The sequence below is a fragment of the Gymnoscopelus braueri genome (assembly GCF_963280865.1).
Source record: "Gymnoscopelus braueri genome assembly, chromosome: 4".
NCBI classification, from domain to species: domain Eukaryota; kingdom Metazoa; phylum Chordata; class Actinopteri; order Myctophiformes; family Myctophidae; genus Gymnoscopelus; species Gymnoscopelus braueri.
The window spans coordinates 30,588,355-30,604,236 of NC_137605.1; the positions used below are offsets into that span (position 1 = coordinate 30,588,355).

A 15,882-nucleotide genomic window follows, 5' to 3' on the forward strand; every position below is an offset into this window, starting at 1 on the left:
CGACAGCAGATCCCCTGGGGAGGACAAAGTAAAATCCTCAGTGTTCATCTATAGGTCCATTTGGTTCCATTTTGTACACTCTCAGAGTTAAATGAACACTCAGGATTTTACAGTGCACAGTGTTGTGTGAGCAACTAAAGTGAAATATATCTTCAAGCACGACAGTGTGTTTGTGCTGGAACCCTTGATGAGTTGTCAGTGTGGCTCCGTGGAAAAACAAGTCTAAGTGATGTGACTCAGGCACCTGACCATCAGCACTTGCGCTGGCTGCTGTGGACCCCTAGGCTGCGGGTCGGCATGGCGACGCATAGTATAGGTATACGGCAGTCAGTAGTTATTCATCATCCATAATGTTAACGATTACAGCATGTCGATAGCAAACCCAGGAGTTAAATGAGTTTGTGCACTCAGCTACGCCTGCGCCTTGCCGGTTCAAGGTCACTCCCTCTCGTCCCTGACAGGAGGGATGATTCCCGGGCCAGGCTGGAAGCACACACATCTTGCCTCAAGGTCAAGTGTGCCACTATTTAGAACAAATAGATACATAAAACACTCAATCTTGTGGGTAGGTAAAGTATGGGCCAGGACCTTGGGCTGGGATAAAGTCGGCCGGCAGCTCGTATATTTTGTCCTGTACTTGTATTTCAGCGTGACACTCTGTCACCCCCCACACACACACACACACACACACACACACACACACACACACACACACACACACACACACACACACACACACACGCACGTCCTCCTTCCACCTCGTAACGTTTTGAAGTCCCTCTTATGTGACTGAATGTAAAAAGTTTGCATTGATTTTTGTCATGTAAGAACACACCGGAGTGCAATGTGGACAGATCTCATGTGTCTCTGGATGACAAACTGTGTTTATCACTTGGCCCGATGGCCAGCTGAATTTCCACTGTACGGCCCCCTTAAGCTCCTCTGACAAGCATACCATGACCAAACCTACTATTCACCTATGGATAGTACAAAATGCAGGGCTATTGTGTTTGAGCAAGAGCAGGACAAGGCTTGGGCGCGTGGCGAGAGGATACACTTGATTTGGAGTCAGTTAGTAGCTCATGCCTATCGTAATGGACAATGGAGCGAGGGCAAGTGTCTCCCTCCCCTCGCCTCTCTCTCTCCATGCTTCCCCCCAGAGACACGAGCCTGGGGGCCGGGCGCTCTGATGGCCAAGCGTGACATTTAAACCCCTGCCCTCCGGTGGCTTTAAGGGGCTTTGTCGAGGAAAAGGGAGGGGGGGTGCACATAGGTCCATCTGAGCACAGAGAAAGAAAAAAAAGAGGGTACGGTCAGAAGCTCACCCTACTAAACCCCTACTATGCCTCCTCCTCCCTACCCCACTCCGACCCTGGATGCACATGCACTACTCCCCCCCCCCCCCACCCTTGCAGAAATCCTCAGTGTGTCAGTACTGCGGGGGCCCCATTGTGATCAGGCCTGCCACTGAAGAAAAGGGCCCTTTGGTGGTAAACAATTCAGCTGTCCACTCCGATCACAATGGGGCACATCCCATTGCTTTGAGCATCTGTTTTAACTAGGTATTGGTCGCCTCACCACTCAGCAGTGTTGGCCATATAATATGCCCGGTGAGTGACTAAATCCCTACATTTGCTAGCCCACTACCACCTGCTCTCGGCCTCTTTTCTTTTAACATTCCTAATTTGGATCAATACTGTGACTCCATGCTGGCGTCAGTCAAAGGACATGCTAAATAGTCTTGTGTTGGCTATTAGTAGAATTGTATGCTTTTTGGAATAGTGTACTCTGTATAGGCCAACTGTACAAACAAAGTAAATATTTGTAAGGGAGATGCTTCTCCATGAGGATATGAAGCGAGCTGAATTATCTAGACTAGAGGGGGTCTAGTTGAGCAGTCATTCCATGGCCACTTACCACCCCTTTGTGGATAGTTTTGGTATTTCATCTAAGCAGCAATTCTACTGCAAGAATAAGGTTGCTGCTTCTTTGTACTAGAAAGATAACAATTGTGTGTTGCTATTTGGTGTAATTACATTAAACATATGATTTCTCCTATACATCTACACATTTATATAAAAAAGAAAAAATCTGACCAATTTGATGATGTTTTAGATTTTTGTTTTTAAAACAATTTGAATGACACATCCCCTGGATTTCCTCATTCTCTCCCTCATGTTATCTGATTCCAAAGGGTTAACAGTGCGCAGTTCTATGCTGCGGAAACGCTAATCAGCCCTGAAACATTTGCTGCCCTTCTGGCAAGGTCAAAGAGGTCACGGTCCCTGGGCTGGATGTCCACTCCTACCTTCACCCCTCCCCCCAATTGCTGTAAAGCCCTACCCCCCCTTGGGGCCCATAGGCCCTGCAGGCACAATCACCGCAGCGTGACTATAGGCTCACAGAAGCTGGCTTTAATCTATATAGAGCCTAGGGATGGACTACGGCTGTCTGTCCATCAATCTGTCAGTCTCTCTGTCTGACAGAGGGCTTGCCCTGATCGAATGTGGACGGCCCTGGACCTGGGCTATTGACTCAGACAACCCGGATCTCCGGTTTGTGATTGGCCTGCAGAGGCGTCCAGCGGATCCGGCCTGGTGTTTGACCAGCTGATTGATCTGTTAACACTAGCGGCTAGCGTGTGTCCCTGAATTTAATTTCAGAATTCATTTCTGGGAGACGTGTGTGCACAGAAATGATGTAGAGTCCCAGGACCAGAGTGAAGGATTGAGGGTAAGGGAGAAATAAAATTGCAATTTAGATTGCCCGTTTCATTGCTAATGGTAGATATTGGAATGTGCTTGACATAAACTCAGACATTTTCTCATATTTGTCTGTGCTTCAAACCAGAAATATGATTTGAAAATGGTCTACAGTATATTGGTCAAAATCATTGCCTTGCAGTAGTCGATTTCCATTGGTTAAAATGCTTTGTGTGCTAGAATCTTCTGAAGTGCACAATTTGCAATAATTGTGTTGCTCAGTATATGGTTCTTTATTTTCCATGCCAGTGGATATGTTTTGCCTTTTGGGTGTTCTTTGTCTTATATTTCATAAATGTGACTCAATGATTTAGGGTTTCTATAATGTCTACAACAAAGACACTGATAACTACAATGGCAAAGTACATGACTAGGCCTACAAAGGGACCTTTACTGCCATTGCATTTCATCACTTATCAATACTCAGAGAACCCCTGCTGTCAAAATAGTAAGAAAAACTGTTGAAAAATGCCACCAGTCAGGCTAAGATGTTAGGTAACCCTTTATTCATTTCACAGCTCATAAACATTGTCAACGGGTGTGTGCGTATATTGTCCACCACAGGTTTTGACTGTTATCAGCAATACCCATAAAAACAGAGACAATGAAATAAATGCAGTTGCCAAGACAATGCCTATGTTAGGATGTGAGGGCTGATTTGATGGAGTCTCTCTCCCCCTCTGGCCTGCTGCAGACAGAGAGAGAGAGGCCTGCTTGGATATGCATCACAAAGGCTTCCTGCAGTATTGATCCGCAGTGGGTTAAGGCAGTCTATCAGCAAATGTCCCCCTCTCTGGGAAAAACAACAGGAGATTAAAAACACACAGCCTGCCGGGCGGGAGGCTGCTGATGGCCCCTTATCTGGGCCCAAAGGTCACTGTGTACAGATATAATCCACTTTCACTTAACAGCTTCATTTAAGGCACCTCACATGCAAATGGTTCCGCGTTAGGGCCCCTTCAGAAAGGAAAGCTGTTTTTCGAGGAGTCCAAAGCTACATTTCTGTCTGTTGTAAAGTGCAAGCAAGCTGTTCAAGCTTGAAAGCAGGAAGCTGAGACTGTTTAAGCTGTGACAACATTTTCAATCTCGTTCAAGTGGTTTCCTGCAATTTACAGGTCAAAATCTTAGTCCGAATACTGAACATTAACCACACACCACACATTAACGCTGGCATCCTATTTTGGGAAAATCTTTTGTCGTACAACGAGGTACAGTATGTACTTAAGTGGTTTCTCTTTTGAAACCTTGAAATGCAGGTGTGTGAGGGTTTTTTATCACTGATGGAAAAATAATAGTCTTGGGCAGAGCTACTCAGTTATGAGTTGATAGTGTGCTTTTATTTCTATTCCCCAAATGCAATATTAACCATTTAAAAAATGCAAAATGAACACAATTATAATGCAAAAGTATAACACGTTATTGCACTATGTAAAGAAAGGCAGGCAAAACCATGCAAGTAAAATCAATATTACTTTAAACAAGTAAACAATCTCATATGGACAGTTAAATCATAGCCCAAACAGAGCCTGAACATTTTCACCCTTTCCAAATAATCACGCCACTTGTTGAAATAAAAGGGGCATAGTAATGAATTATATATATACAAAAATGCGACTACATTACAATGTAACAGTACTGCGGGGTTGGGTGTCATCGATGGACAGTGAAATCATTGCTGAAACAGAGCCTGAACGTTTTCACACTGAATGTGGCATTCCCTTTCCAAATAATCACACCACTTGTTGAAATAAAAGTGTCATAAAAATGTATATAAAAAAAATTAAGGACAAAAAACATTACATTACAGTTCAACAGTACTGCAGGGTTGGGTTCCATAGGGTTCCTTGGGCTCACTGAATTTGCGTTTCTTTGAGGAGGGCAAGACCACCTCCTGGCTGTCAAGAAACCTGAACTGAGACATCTGAAAAGAGCAGAGGAAATACAGTAGGTGTAAGAGAAGCTGAAGTCAAATAATTGGTCATAAACAAAGGGTTCATGTGTGATATGATTAGTAAACATATTTAGTTCAGATGCACTTCCTTCTTGACTTGTAAATTAGCGAATGGAATTGATTTGTTTTACAGTCTGTGGCTACAGCAAATATTAAATGAAATCCTACTTAACCCATTAAGGCCTGAGGTTCCGATTCTACAAAATGTCTTCTAAATCCTAACAGTTTTCTGAAAAACTTATGTTACTATATCAGTGGTTCTCAAACTTTTTCATGTCAAGAACCCCCAAAATTATGTATTTGGCCGCTGACCTGCATCTCAAAATAATTTGTTCCAGGGACCTCCCCAGAAGATTTCAGTTAAAAATGTTCGCTTTAAAAAATATATATATTCAAAGATTTACAAAAAAAATCTAAATTTTTCAAAAATAGCAGAATTACAAGCTCATAGCGCAGCACTCGGTGCCGTGCTATGAGCTATGCTTGTATATCTGCTATTTTATCTGTCATCTCTGTAGTACAGAGATGACACGGTCATGATAAATAACATAAGAATAAAGGTATTTCTGATAAGCGACAGTTCATTAGCATAGAGTACAACATGTATTTCTCACCTGTTTGTCCTGGATGGGAGGGAGCTTCCTGGCAGTCTTCTGTACCTCTTTGGTGGTTTTCTTCTCCTGCACACACAACAATTGTGAGAGTCATCAGCTTTGTGTGAGATACTAACATGACATGCATGGATTAAAGCAAAAATAAATGTTAGGCCAAGTCCAACAACATTTCTAACGAGATTTGTGAAACAGCGTGAAAGGAGCCTCCCCACACACTAGCGCTGTATTTAATAAACAATTATCACAATATGCAGAATTATGTTTGTTTTGGTAGCCATACAGCCAACAAGTTGAAGAAATTGCAGATTTGATGCTAAAGTGGGACATACCAGCCCTGACAAAAAAAGGATAGTCATTTTGTATTTTAAAACAAAATGCCAGACAGTTAACCTTTGCTTTTATGAAATATCTGAGACCTTTAGGATTTTCTGGAAGTTTGAACATGCATTCTATTGCCGGTTTGACCACTTCAAATACTTGAATAGCCGAAAATAGGCTTAGCTATCTACAAGCTAACAACACGTCGATGTGTTGTAAGCTTGTAGATCTTCGGTGTGCGGCATGCTTTCATAGAAGACAAGCTGGCTTCTATGGAATCCAAATGACTGAAATCAGTTGTGGCGACTGAGAACTTTAATCCATTATTTTTTATACTAGGGCTGCCTATTGTTGGTGACTTCAAATTGTTATCCACCACATGGACCATAGTGTGATAGTACTGTATTCCTAATTTATTGAGATCCTCAACTTTGTATTGTGGGGGTCTTTTTATACCTGTTAGATTACCTTTAGAAACAACAATTTATCTTCACAACATTTTATCATCATCGTCATCAAAACTCCCTTAAACATAAAGTCATACTGTCCACGTTCTTCAATTAAATAAAAGTTATTTTTGACTGGGATATTTTCATAATAACCATTCCACATAAATGTGTTTTTTTGACAACTTTCCTAAACACAAATGTAGTTACAAAGTTACAAGTGTGTACCCCAGAAATTTGTGCCAAAATGACACAGACTACTGCAATGTACCATAAATGTATTGATCTATCTTAAAGTCAATACATATGGTTTTTGAAAACGTTTCAAAATAACCTCAGCGCTAGGATCCTTCATTAATTTCAGAGTAGTACTGAATTCTAGGAATCAAAGTTCAGATAACGGAGATACCGGAGTTGTCGCCAAAAACTAATATATAATAATAAAAATAAATCAAATGGATATGACAAGACTTAAACATATAACATAGAGTTACTCAAAAAAGTATGAAACAATACTCAAAACGTTGACAATGAAATAAAGGGGTGAAATCCATAAAGATATGATATGGTATATACCTTATTAATATTGATATATTGTATCAAAATAATGATCATATTATGCAGCTAATTCAATACTCGATGTTGAATACTACAGTATTGAATTAGTACATTGCAGTTTTTAAGTCCTTTTACTATCAACAGTATAATGTCGCTGTTGGGCAGAAACCCTGTGCCTGTTTCACATTTTTATGCCCCTCCGTAAAGTAATGCCCTACTTCATCATACAAGAGTGTCGCACTAAAGTAGTGAAAATAGCAGATCTACAAGCTCTTGGTCCCGCACTATGAGTTTGTATATCTGCTATTTTATCTGTCATCTCTGTAGTACAGAGATGACACGTCATGATAAATAACATAAGAATAAAGGTATTTCTGATAAGCGACAGTTCATTAGCATAGAGTACAACATGTATTTCTCACCTGTTTGTCCGGGATGGGAGGGAGCTTCCTGGCAGTCTTCTGTACCTCTTTGGTGGTTTTCTTCTCCTGCACACACAACAATGGTGAGAGTCATCAGCTTTGTGTGAGATACTAACATGACATGCATGGATTAAAGCAAAAATAAATGTTGTTAGGCCAAGTCCAACAACATTTCTAACGAGATTTGTGAAACAGCGTGAAAGTAGCCTCCCCACACACTAGCGCTGTATTTCATAAACAATTATCACAATATGCAGAATTATGTTTGTTTTGGTAGCCATACAGCCAACAAGTTGAAGAAATTGCAGATTTGATGCTAAAGTGGGACATACCAGCCCTGACAAAAAAAGGATAGTCATTTTGTATTTTAAAACAAAATGCCAGACAGTTAACCTTTGCTTTTATGAAATATCTGAGACCTTTAGGATTTTCTGGAAGTTTGAACATGCATTCTATTGCCGGTTTGACCACTTCAAATACTTGAATAGCCGAAAATAGGCTTAGCTATCTACAAGCTAACAACACGTCGATGTGTTGTAAGCTTGTAGATCTTCGGTGTGCGGCATGCTTTCATAGAAGACAGACTGGCTTCTATGGAATCCAAATGACTGAAATCAGTTGTGGCGACTGAGAACTTTAATCCATAATTCTTTATACTAGGGCTGCCTATTGTTGGTGACTTGACATTGTTATCCACCACATGGACCATAGTGTGATAGTACTGTATTCCTAATTTATTGAGATCCTCAACTTTGTATTGTGGGGGTCTTTTTATACCTGTTAGATTACCTTTAGAAACAACAATTTATCTTCACAACATTTTATCATCATCGTCAACAAAACTCACTTAAACTTAAAGTCATACTGTGAACGTTCTTCAATTAAATAAAAGTTATTTTTGACTGGGATATTTTCATAATAACCATTCCACATAAATGTGTTTTTTTGACAACTTTTCTAAACACAAAATTTAGTTACGAGTGTGTACCCCAGAAACTTGTGCCAACATGACACAGGCTACTGTAATGTACCAGAAATGCATTGATCTATCTTAAAGTCAATACATATGGTTTTTGAAAAAGTTTCAAAATAACCCCAGTGCTAGGATCCTTCATTAATTTCAGAGTAGTGCTGAATTCTAGGAATCAAAGTTGAGATAACGGAGATACCGGAGGTGTCGCCAAAAACTAATATATAATAATAAAAATAAATCAAATGGATATGGGGCGGCAGTGGCTCAGGGGTAGAGTGGCCGGGTAGAGAGTTCGATCCCGGGCTGGGGGGCTCCCCCAGAGTTAGTGTCAAAGTGTCCTTGAGCAAGACGCTGAACCCCTAATTGCTCCCGATGAGCAGGTTGGTGCCTTGCATGGTTTCCTCCGCCATCGGTGTATGAATGTGTGTGTGAATGGGTGAATGTAATGCACAATCTATGTAAAGCGCTTTGGATATACAAATGAATATGACATGACATATAACATAGTGTTACTCAAAAAAGTATGAATCAAAACGTTGACAATGAAATAAAGTTTCAAAAACATAATTATCATATTATGCAGCTAATTCAATACTCAATGCTACAGTACTACTACAGTATTGAATTAGTACATTGCAGATTTTAAGTCCTTTTACTATCAACAGTATAATGTCGCTGTTGGGAAGAAACCTTGTGCCTGTTTCACATTTTTATGCCCCTCCGTATCATCATACAAGTGTCGCACTAAAGTAGTGAAAATAGCAGATCTACAAGCTCACAACGCATCGCATAGCTCTTGTAGGCTATTTTCACTATTTTAAAATGCTTTTCAAATAATTATAAATAAAGGAACGGTTTTGGACAAGGTTTCCACCCGACAGCGACGATAACTAGTTATTGTTGAGTACTTATTGGTTAACAGACCATGGTGGACTTGATGACTCTGCCACTCCTGGTCTTGGTGATGCCCGTCTCCATGTCAGAGGTCCTCTTCACCAAAGTATCCATCTGAGAGTAGGCCAGTCACAATTACTACATAATTCGCTTTCTCGCAATTATTTGAAATAATTGCAGTTGTTTTCGCATAATCGTCAGAATCATTTACATTCATCTGTATAAATTAATCTGTTGGAAAATGTTCATACACTTTCAAACGTCACATTTAAAACAAACCTACATTTTTTTATTGATTGATTGAATACTTTATTATTAAATATGGCCTGTTTTGAATGTAGTACATTATTTAAATTGATAAAAAAAATTGTTTACAAACCCTGAAAGATGTTTTTATATGTTACATTAAATTGTTAATCACAATTATTTGTATGACAATTATCGTCAGGTAAAATGTAATGATCGTGACAGGTGACAGCCATATCTGAGAGGGGACAGATGCTGAGTAATACCATGACAACTTTTGCTGCCCTCATATCCATGCTTACATAAGAGCTGCCTGCACATCTTCAGGTTGTAACCATTTGTAATGTTTTGGTCACAGTCTGTTCTGTATCATCTATTATTAAAACAGCTGATGCCAAATTATGACAAAATACCTAACATTTAGGTTTACACACTGTGTTTCTACACATTTTACATTTCCAAATACAATTTCCAGACCTTAACGTTTTGAATGGATTTTGAGGTTTGACTGTAATATGACTATTATAGAGTGGAAGATTTCATTGGTGATCAGTGGCTCAATAATAAAATAGACTGCACTATGTATGAGTATCCATGCATGTTTGTGTGTGTGTGTGTGTGTGTGTGTGTGTGTGTGTGTGTGTGTGTGTGCGTGCGTGCAAGTAAATAAATGATAACACCCACCTGTGAGTTCTCTGTGATTTTTTCACAGAACAGAATCGTCTCCTGACAGCTCAGCTGGACTTCTACCAAATGTAAATAGCAATTTTTAAGGATTTATAAGGCCTTGACATCAACTTAAAGTAAAATAAATTATTACAAAGTGGTCTTCAATATTTTAATGGGTAGTGTTCTAACTTTTAACACTGCCAGAGTTAGCAGTTTGATTCCTCAGGAGTCATCCATGATAAAGAAAATTACATTTGTAGTATTATAAGATACTTTTCTATAAGAAAAGGTTTAACAAGTATGCTAACCAGTTGGCAAAGAATCTCATTAAAGCCAAACCACAGTGTTACAGATGAAAGGGAAATACATAGAACATTTACCAGTGTTGTCCAAGTACGAATTCACTTTGATGGTGTTCTCCACAACTTCACTCGTGTAATTCTAAAGATGCAATCATTAGTAGGGCAATACAGTATGGTAATAAAGTACAGTGACCACATCAACATACCAGTTCAGATGTAATAGTACAAAACGATACAAATATTTACATTGCACTGACACAGCAATGGCTCATTTCAAATTTAAAGATTATAATGTATCACTATTTGCCCAAATGTTAAGCCAAAATTGGGCCCAAGCAGAGACATGCCTCACTGCTATGGAAAGAGAAGGAGAAAGGCAGGCACCTCGTGTGTCGTAATCTGTGTCACAGCGCCATCACCCTCCAGAAGCCACTTGTCCCTCGCAGTCACAGCCTGCTCCTCGTCCACCTGTGAACAGCAGACGAATCGATGTCAATCAAAATAACGCCCAGGGGTCTTACTTGCATGACTTCTATTAATCAGAAGTCTCGTGACACCCTGATGAAGCCACATACAGTATATGAAACAAATGGCTGAGAAAAAATATGTTTTATTTGGTGGGAGAGACAGAATGTGTTAAATCTTCCTTTTGTGCCTTATATATATATATTTTTTTTATCATATCATTGTTGGCACACATACGTAAGTGTATTGTATACAATAGGTGTGTGCTCCTTTAAGATGTGATGTCTAGTTTATGACATGTTCTAGTACTTCATTTTAGAGTACCGGTATATGTCGACTTTTTTTCTTTAACCTAATATTTCTCCTTCAATTTGTTTCTTTTTTTTTCGTTGCAATGTTTAACATTTTCGCTTATGTTTACTAAGCAGGATTTCCCTCCTTGAAATAGCATAATGCTAAAATTATCGCCCTCAATCATTACTTATGACCCATCAGTGCGTTTCTGTAGTAGTCGCTAGTGCAGCAACAGAGATCGCCCTCGTTGCCTGGCTTCCCACCCGCAAACATTGTATTAGTTGTAGCGCTTGGCCAAGCCGGATGCGGTGGTGGGCAGGAACACAACTCTTTGCCAGTTGTATTTACATGTAGCAAGTGGCTGAATGCTACTTACCTTTACAATACAAAAAAAGAATGTTTTGGACCCAACAGCACACAATGTTGCTGTCCTTTTCACAGCAGCCATTTTGACAGAAAGACACAGCTCAAAATAATATCATTAATTGTTGTGGGTGTGTTGATTTACTGTAGGCGTTACTGTGCCAGCATGGACAGCTCACCTGATCAACTCTATGTTTCTCTGTGGTCACATCAACCTTCAGAGTGTGGAATGGGGTGACCACTTCGCCCATGGTCAGCTTGACTGGCTCCTTCTCAAACTCCATGGTGTCACTGTCACCCTCCTTGAAGCCCGGTGGCTGGTAGTCAGGTGGGGTGACTGGAAGAAAAGACAAATCATACTGTACAAGCGGACAATCAGCTTCACACAAATTCTCCCCAGAACAGGGGTAGTATGTGCAACTTTAACTTATTTTGATTTAAATGCCTGACCAATATGTAACTCAGTGTAACAATTAATAGAATTATATTGCAAGAAAGTTGTGTGTACATGTGTGTACTGTACATGTGTGTGTTGTACCGTCATCATAGTAGGACAGCTTCATATTGAGACAGACTTTGTCTGGCAGGGGACCCAGGTTCTGCATCAAAGTGTAGAGCTTTCTCACAAGCAAGATGCTGGCCTTCATAGTGTTGGCGCATGGCATTGTCACCGTCTTGTCACTATTTTTGCTGAGGTTAAGAGGAAGCAGGGTAAAATTCATTTAAAATCTTTCTTTAATAATATATATATTCTACTGTGTATACTTTATTTATTTTTTATTTTTTGACTTGTTTTCATTTTTCATTGCAATTGTGTCTTATTTGTTTGTATTGTCCTTTGTTTTAATGGTACAATGAGATACCAGGGTTGTGGCTCTTTCGGAGCGGGAACTTTGGGGGGGTGGGAGGGGTAACATACATTCACTGTTTTTGTATGCCCTTTATTATAGATCTGTATGTGAAAATATAAAAAAAAAAAAATAAAAAAAAAAGAGGAAGCAGGGTAGTAAATTAACACCATCACCAACCACTAACTGATACTGGCACATTTCTAGCTTGAGAAGCTATCAAGAAGCTGCAACATTGGTAGGTAAACAACCACAATGTGATGGTCCTTTTTGTTATAAAAAATCTGATTAAGAGGTCAAGTCAACAATTGTTGCATGACAATGACATCACTGACGCATCCTTGGTATCTTATAAGCAGCTTCGAGCGTATGCCCACTATGCCGTCAAGTGTATGGCGTCGCAAAACAGTGACGTCACCCACTAATCCTTGGTATCTTTATCCTAGTCTTCAACTAGCGAAGTAGCCACGTAATTTCCAATCGCAATCACCATGGGTGGAGCAGAACACATTAACTTGCACAGCCAAACCCCTCACGTGACCGTGTATAAGCGACGTGATTGGTTAAAAAACATTAACCTGGCCACAGACGACTAGTATGGTCGGTTAGTCTCGCCATGCGACCTCCGGTCGCTAGGGGGCGAGACAATAAAATACTGAACCAGAAGTCCCATCACAGTTCTTCACACTTTTGTATTAGCATACCTATTCTCTTATCAAAGCATATTGTATAATTGTACCTTTCAAAGTCCATCTTGGGTCCCTTTTCAGTGTATTGTATCTTAAACTGGTAGCATTCTGTCACCTTCTGAAAGTCAAAAAGAGAGACCAATGTAAAGATGAACATAAGCTTCAAGGTCCATGTAACTTGGATGTAAAGTTGGTGCAAAACATTAATAAATACAAGGACAGATGCTGTGGAAGTACCTGTGGTTTCTCTGGATCGGTGTAGATCTAGAATGTGATGAAAAGACAAAACATTAGCCCACTGTATATGTTTGAATTTCATAATGGCCTAACATATTGTCAATCGTGATACTCACAGACAGGACAATTGCTCGCAGCTGGTCAAAAAGCAAGGGAAATGTGTGTTAACGGTTGCAAAAGCAAATAATTGAGCACATACTGTATTTCAAATGTTTTGGCAGTTTGAAGAACTTCTAACACCAAATCATTATAAACACTAAATCATCATAAAGAAAAGTTGACATCAAAATCGCCAAGATAATATTTAAAGGGGTAACTGACTTACATATTTTCTCTGAAGGGCATCAAAGCTTCCCCGCAACCTGAAGAGATGAAACGCAACTAATCAACACTAAACGCATGCTGACATTCTCACACACACATATCCCTTTAGGATACAGTGAGTACTGGATCGTGATAATAAAGCAAAGTCTTATAGCACCCCTGTGTGTGTGTGTGTGTGTGTGTGTGTGTGTGTGTGTGTGTGTGTGTGTGTGTGTGTGTGCGTGTGCGTGTGCGTGTGCGTGTGCGTGTGCGTGTGTGTGTGTGTGTGTGAGAATAACAACTGGTGAACTTGTTAATTGTGTACAAATGAAATGAAGAGCAAAGTTTTGATCAAAGTCAACCATTTGAGAAAAGGTACTACAAAGGTACTACAAAGTTGATTCATCAACAAAACTAATTATAGCATGCTTTTAATTGTCTCCTTTACCTCCTACAGATATGATATGGGCTGATTGCCCTCAGGTAAATTCTAAATTGATATAGTATTTATGTAGGTTATAACAAACAATAATACACAAAGGCTGCCATTTCTTTACTGAAGGGTGATTCAGACATCCTCCAGCGCCAAATGCACTTTTCTGTAATCAAGTTCAAACTAAAAATCTTTATTTTGGTTAAACTGAATGAAGGTCATGACTCATCATTCCCAAACTACCCACTAATTGTAGAACATGAATAATAACATGAACTAATAAGAAGCTCTGTAGAAATGCTGGGTCCATTCCATATAAATAACTATTTATATCACTAACATAACAGAGAAAGAAATGTATAATTTTCTTGAAAATATTATTCACTCCTCTAGGAACTGGCTATTAACATCAAGTGTATAATTGCTAAACAAAACCACTGGTCTAATCATTAGATAAGGACTTCTACACTCGTGTGGAACTTTTTGGGATACTGACCATTGAACAATCTGAACAGCACCAGCACCCTCCCTGAGAATCATCACTTTCTGCTCTGTATGAGAGGAAAAGGGAAATAAGGAGCTTGTTAGAAACAATTTGAAGCATTTACACCTCCATTATATTGTAGGCCTATGAATCACCTAGATGAAACACTAAGAGAACCAGTATTAACTCATTAAGACTTGGAACGCATCTGTGTCATTTTTAGATTTGGGCTAAAAAGCATTATTTTACACTTTGGCTATTCAAAAATAGCAGATATACAAGCTCATAGCGCGGCACCGAGTGCCGCGCTATGAGCTTGTAGAATCGAGAACATGTGTGTAAATCTTATTTATATTTTTACTCAAATCTTTGCTTCTGGGGGTCCATGGAACCAAATATTTTGATGGGGGTCCGCGGCCAAATACATATACATTTTTTTTAACTGTTAGGATTTAGAAGACATTTATAGTATCGGAACCTCAGGCCTTAATGGGTTAATGCATACTACTGATATAACTGAGCTAATCATCAGGGCTGGGAGCACACATTTTGAAATATCTCAAAATATCACCAGCCACTTTCTAAACTTTCACAACTACCATATATGTTATTATAATCGAACACAAACAGAATTTGGCTTGCGGTTGGCGGTCTCCTGCTAGTCATACAGCTTACCTCCAACATATCTGTTCCCATACGCTGTCTCTGGGAAGAGCCCCCTGAGGTAGGCTATGCTGGAGACTGCAATAGCCAGAAGTTTCTTAACAACAAGCAAGGATTGCTGTTCTGTGGCAACCATTGCAGTGTTTCCTGGAAATATTTGCAGTGTTTCCTGGAGGAGTACAAATTATTCACAGATTGAATGTTAAGTCCAGGTCAAAATTGCAAAAAATCCATGATCACACACTAACTTCATTAATCAGTTTAAACATGCTTGCTATTTGATTGTGGCTTGTGCTTGTATACGTTTTTTTTTAATAATTTGAAGAGATAAATAGATACAAACCTGTTTCACTGCTGGTACCTGAGCAGAACCCACACGCTGCTGTGATGCCATGGTTATGATGAACACTAGGCTGTCAGTTGTCACACACACACTGCCCAATGAAAAATGAAAAACTGCCCAAGTTACTACTGTAAACAGTGGTGTAAAGTAACTAGTACATTTACTCAAGTACTGTACTTAAGTACAATTTTGAGGTATTTTTTACTTTACCAGTTTTCCTATATTAACAGTTTTCAGTACTTTTACTTCTACTCCACTACATCTCAGAGGCAAATGTTGTACTTTTACTCCACTAAAATTATTTGAAAACTTTAAAAGAAAATTGAATTCCGGACTTGTACTTGTAAAAGAGTATTTCTATATTGCAGTATTGGTACTTTTACTTACGTGAAAAAATTGAGTACTTTTTCCACCACTGCTACTGTAGGCCTAACATTAGCCTAAATAGCACTATAGTTTAAAACAGCATGGTACCAAAATAATCTGATTGACTTAATCTTATGTTGAATCAGCATTCAATCTGAATTAGTCCATTAATTAGCAAACTAATTCAAGACACCAATGCTAGCTAATTTCACATTTAGCTAACCAGCTACATTAACTTG

The 15,882-nt window shown here is 39.3% G+C and overlaps 1 protein-coding gene across 1 annotated transcript; it reads right to left on the minus strand.

Annotated features, from left to right (window-relative positions):
* Positions 1–4,563: 4,563 nt before the first annotated feature.
* hormad1 (HORMA domain containing 1) lies at positions 4,564–15,070 on the minus strand (the record flags this gene model as incomplete). Its single annotated transcript, XM_080425868.1, has 15 exons — positions 4,564–4,683; positions 5,328–5,393; positions 7,072–7,137; positions 8,969–9,052; positions 9,869–9,930; positions 10,234–10,294; positions 10,540–10,623; positions 11,457–11,614; positions 11,816–11,967; positions 12,865–12,932; positions 13,052–13,078; positions 13,168–13,188; positions 13,377–13,413; positions 14,284–14,338; positions 14,947–15,070. The coding sequence occupies 15 exons, from the start codon at positions 15,068–15,070 to the stop codon at positions 4,564–4,566; spliced, it is 1,185 nt and encodes a 394-aa protein (XP_080281994.1).
* Positions 15,071–15,882: the final 812 nt, after the last annotated feature.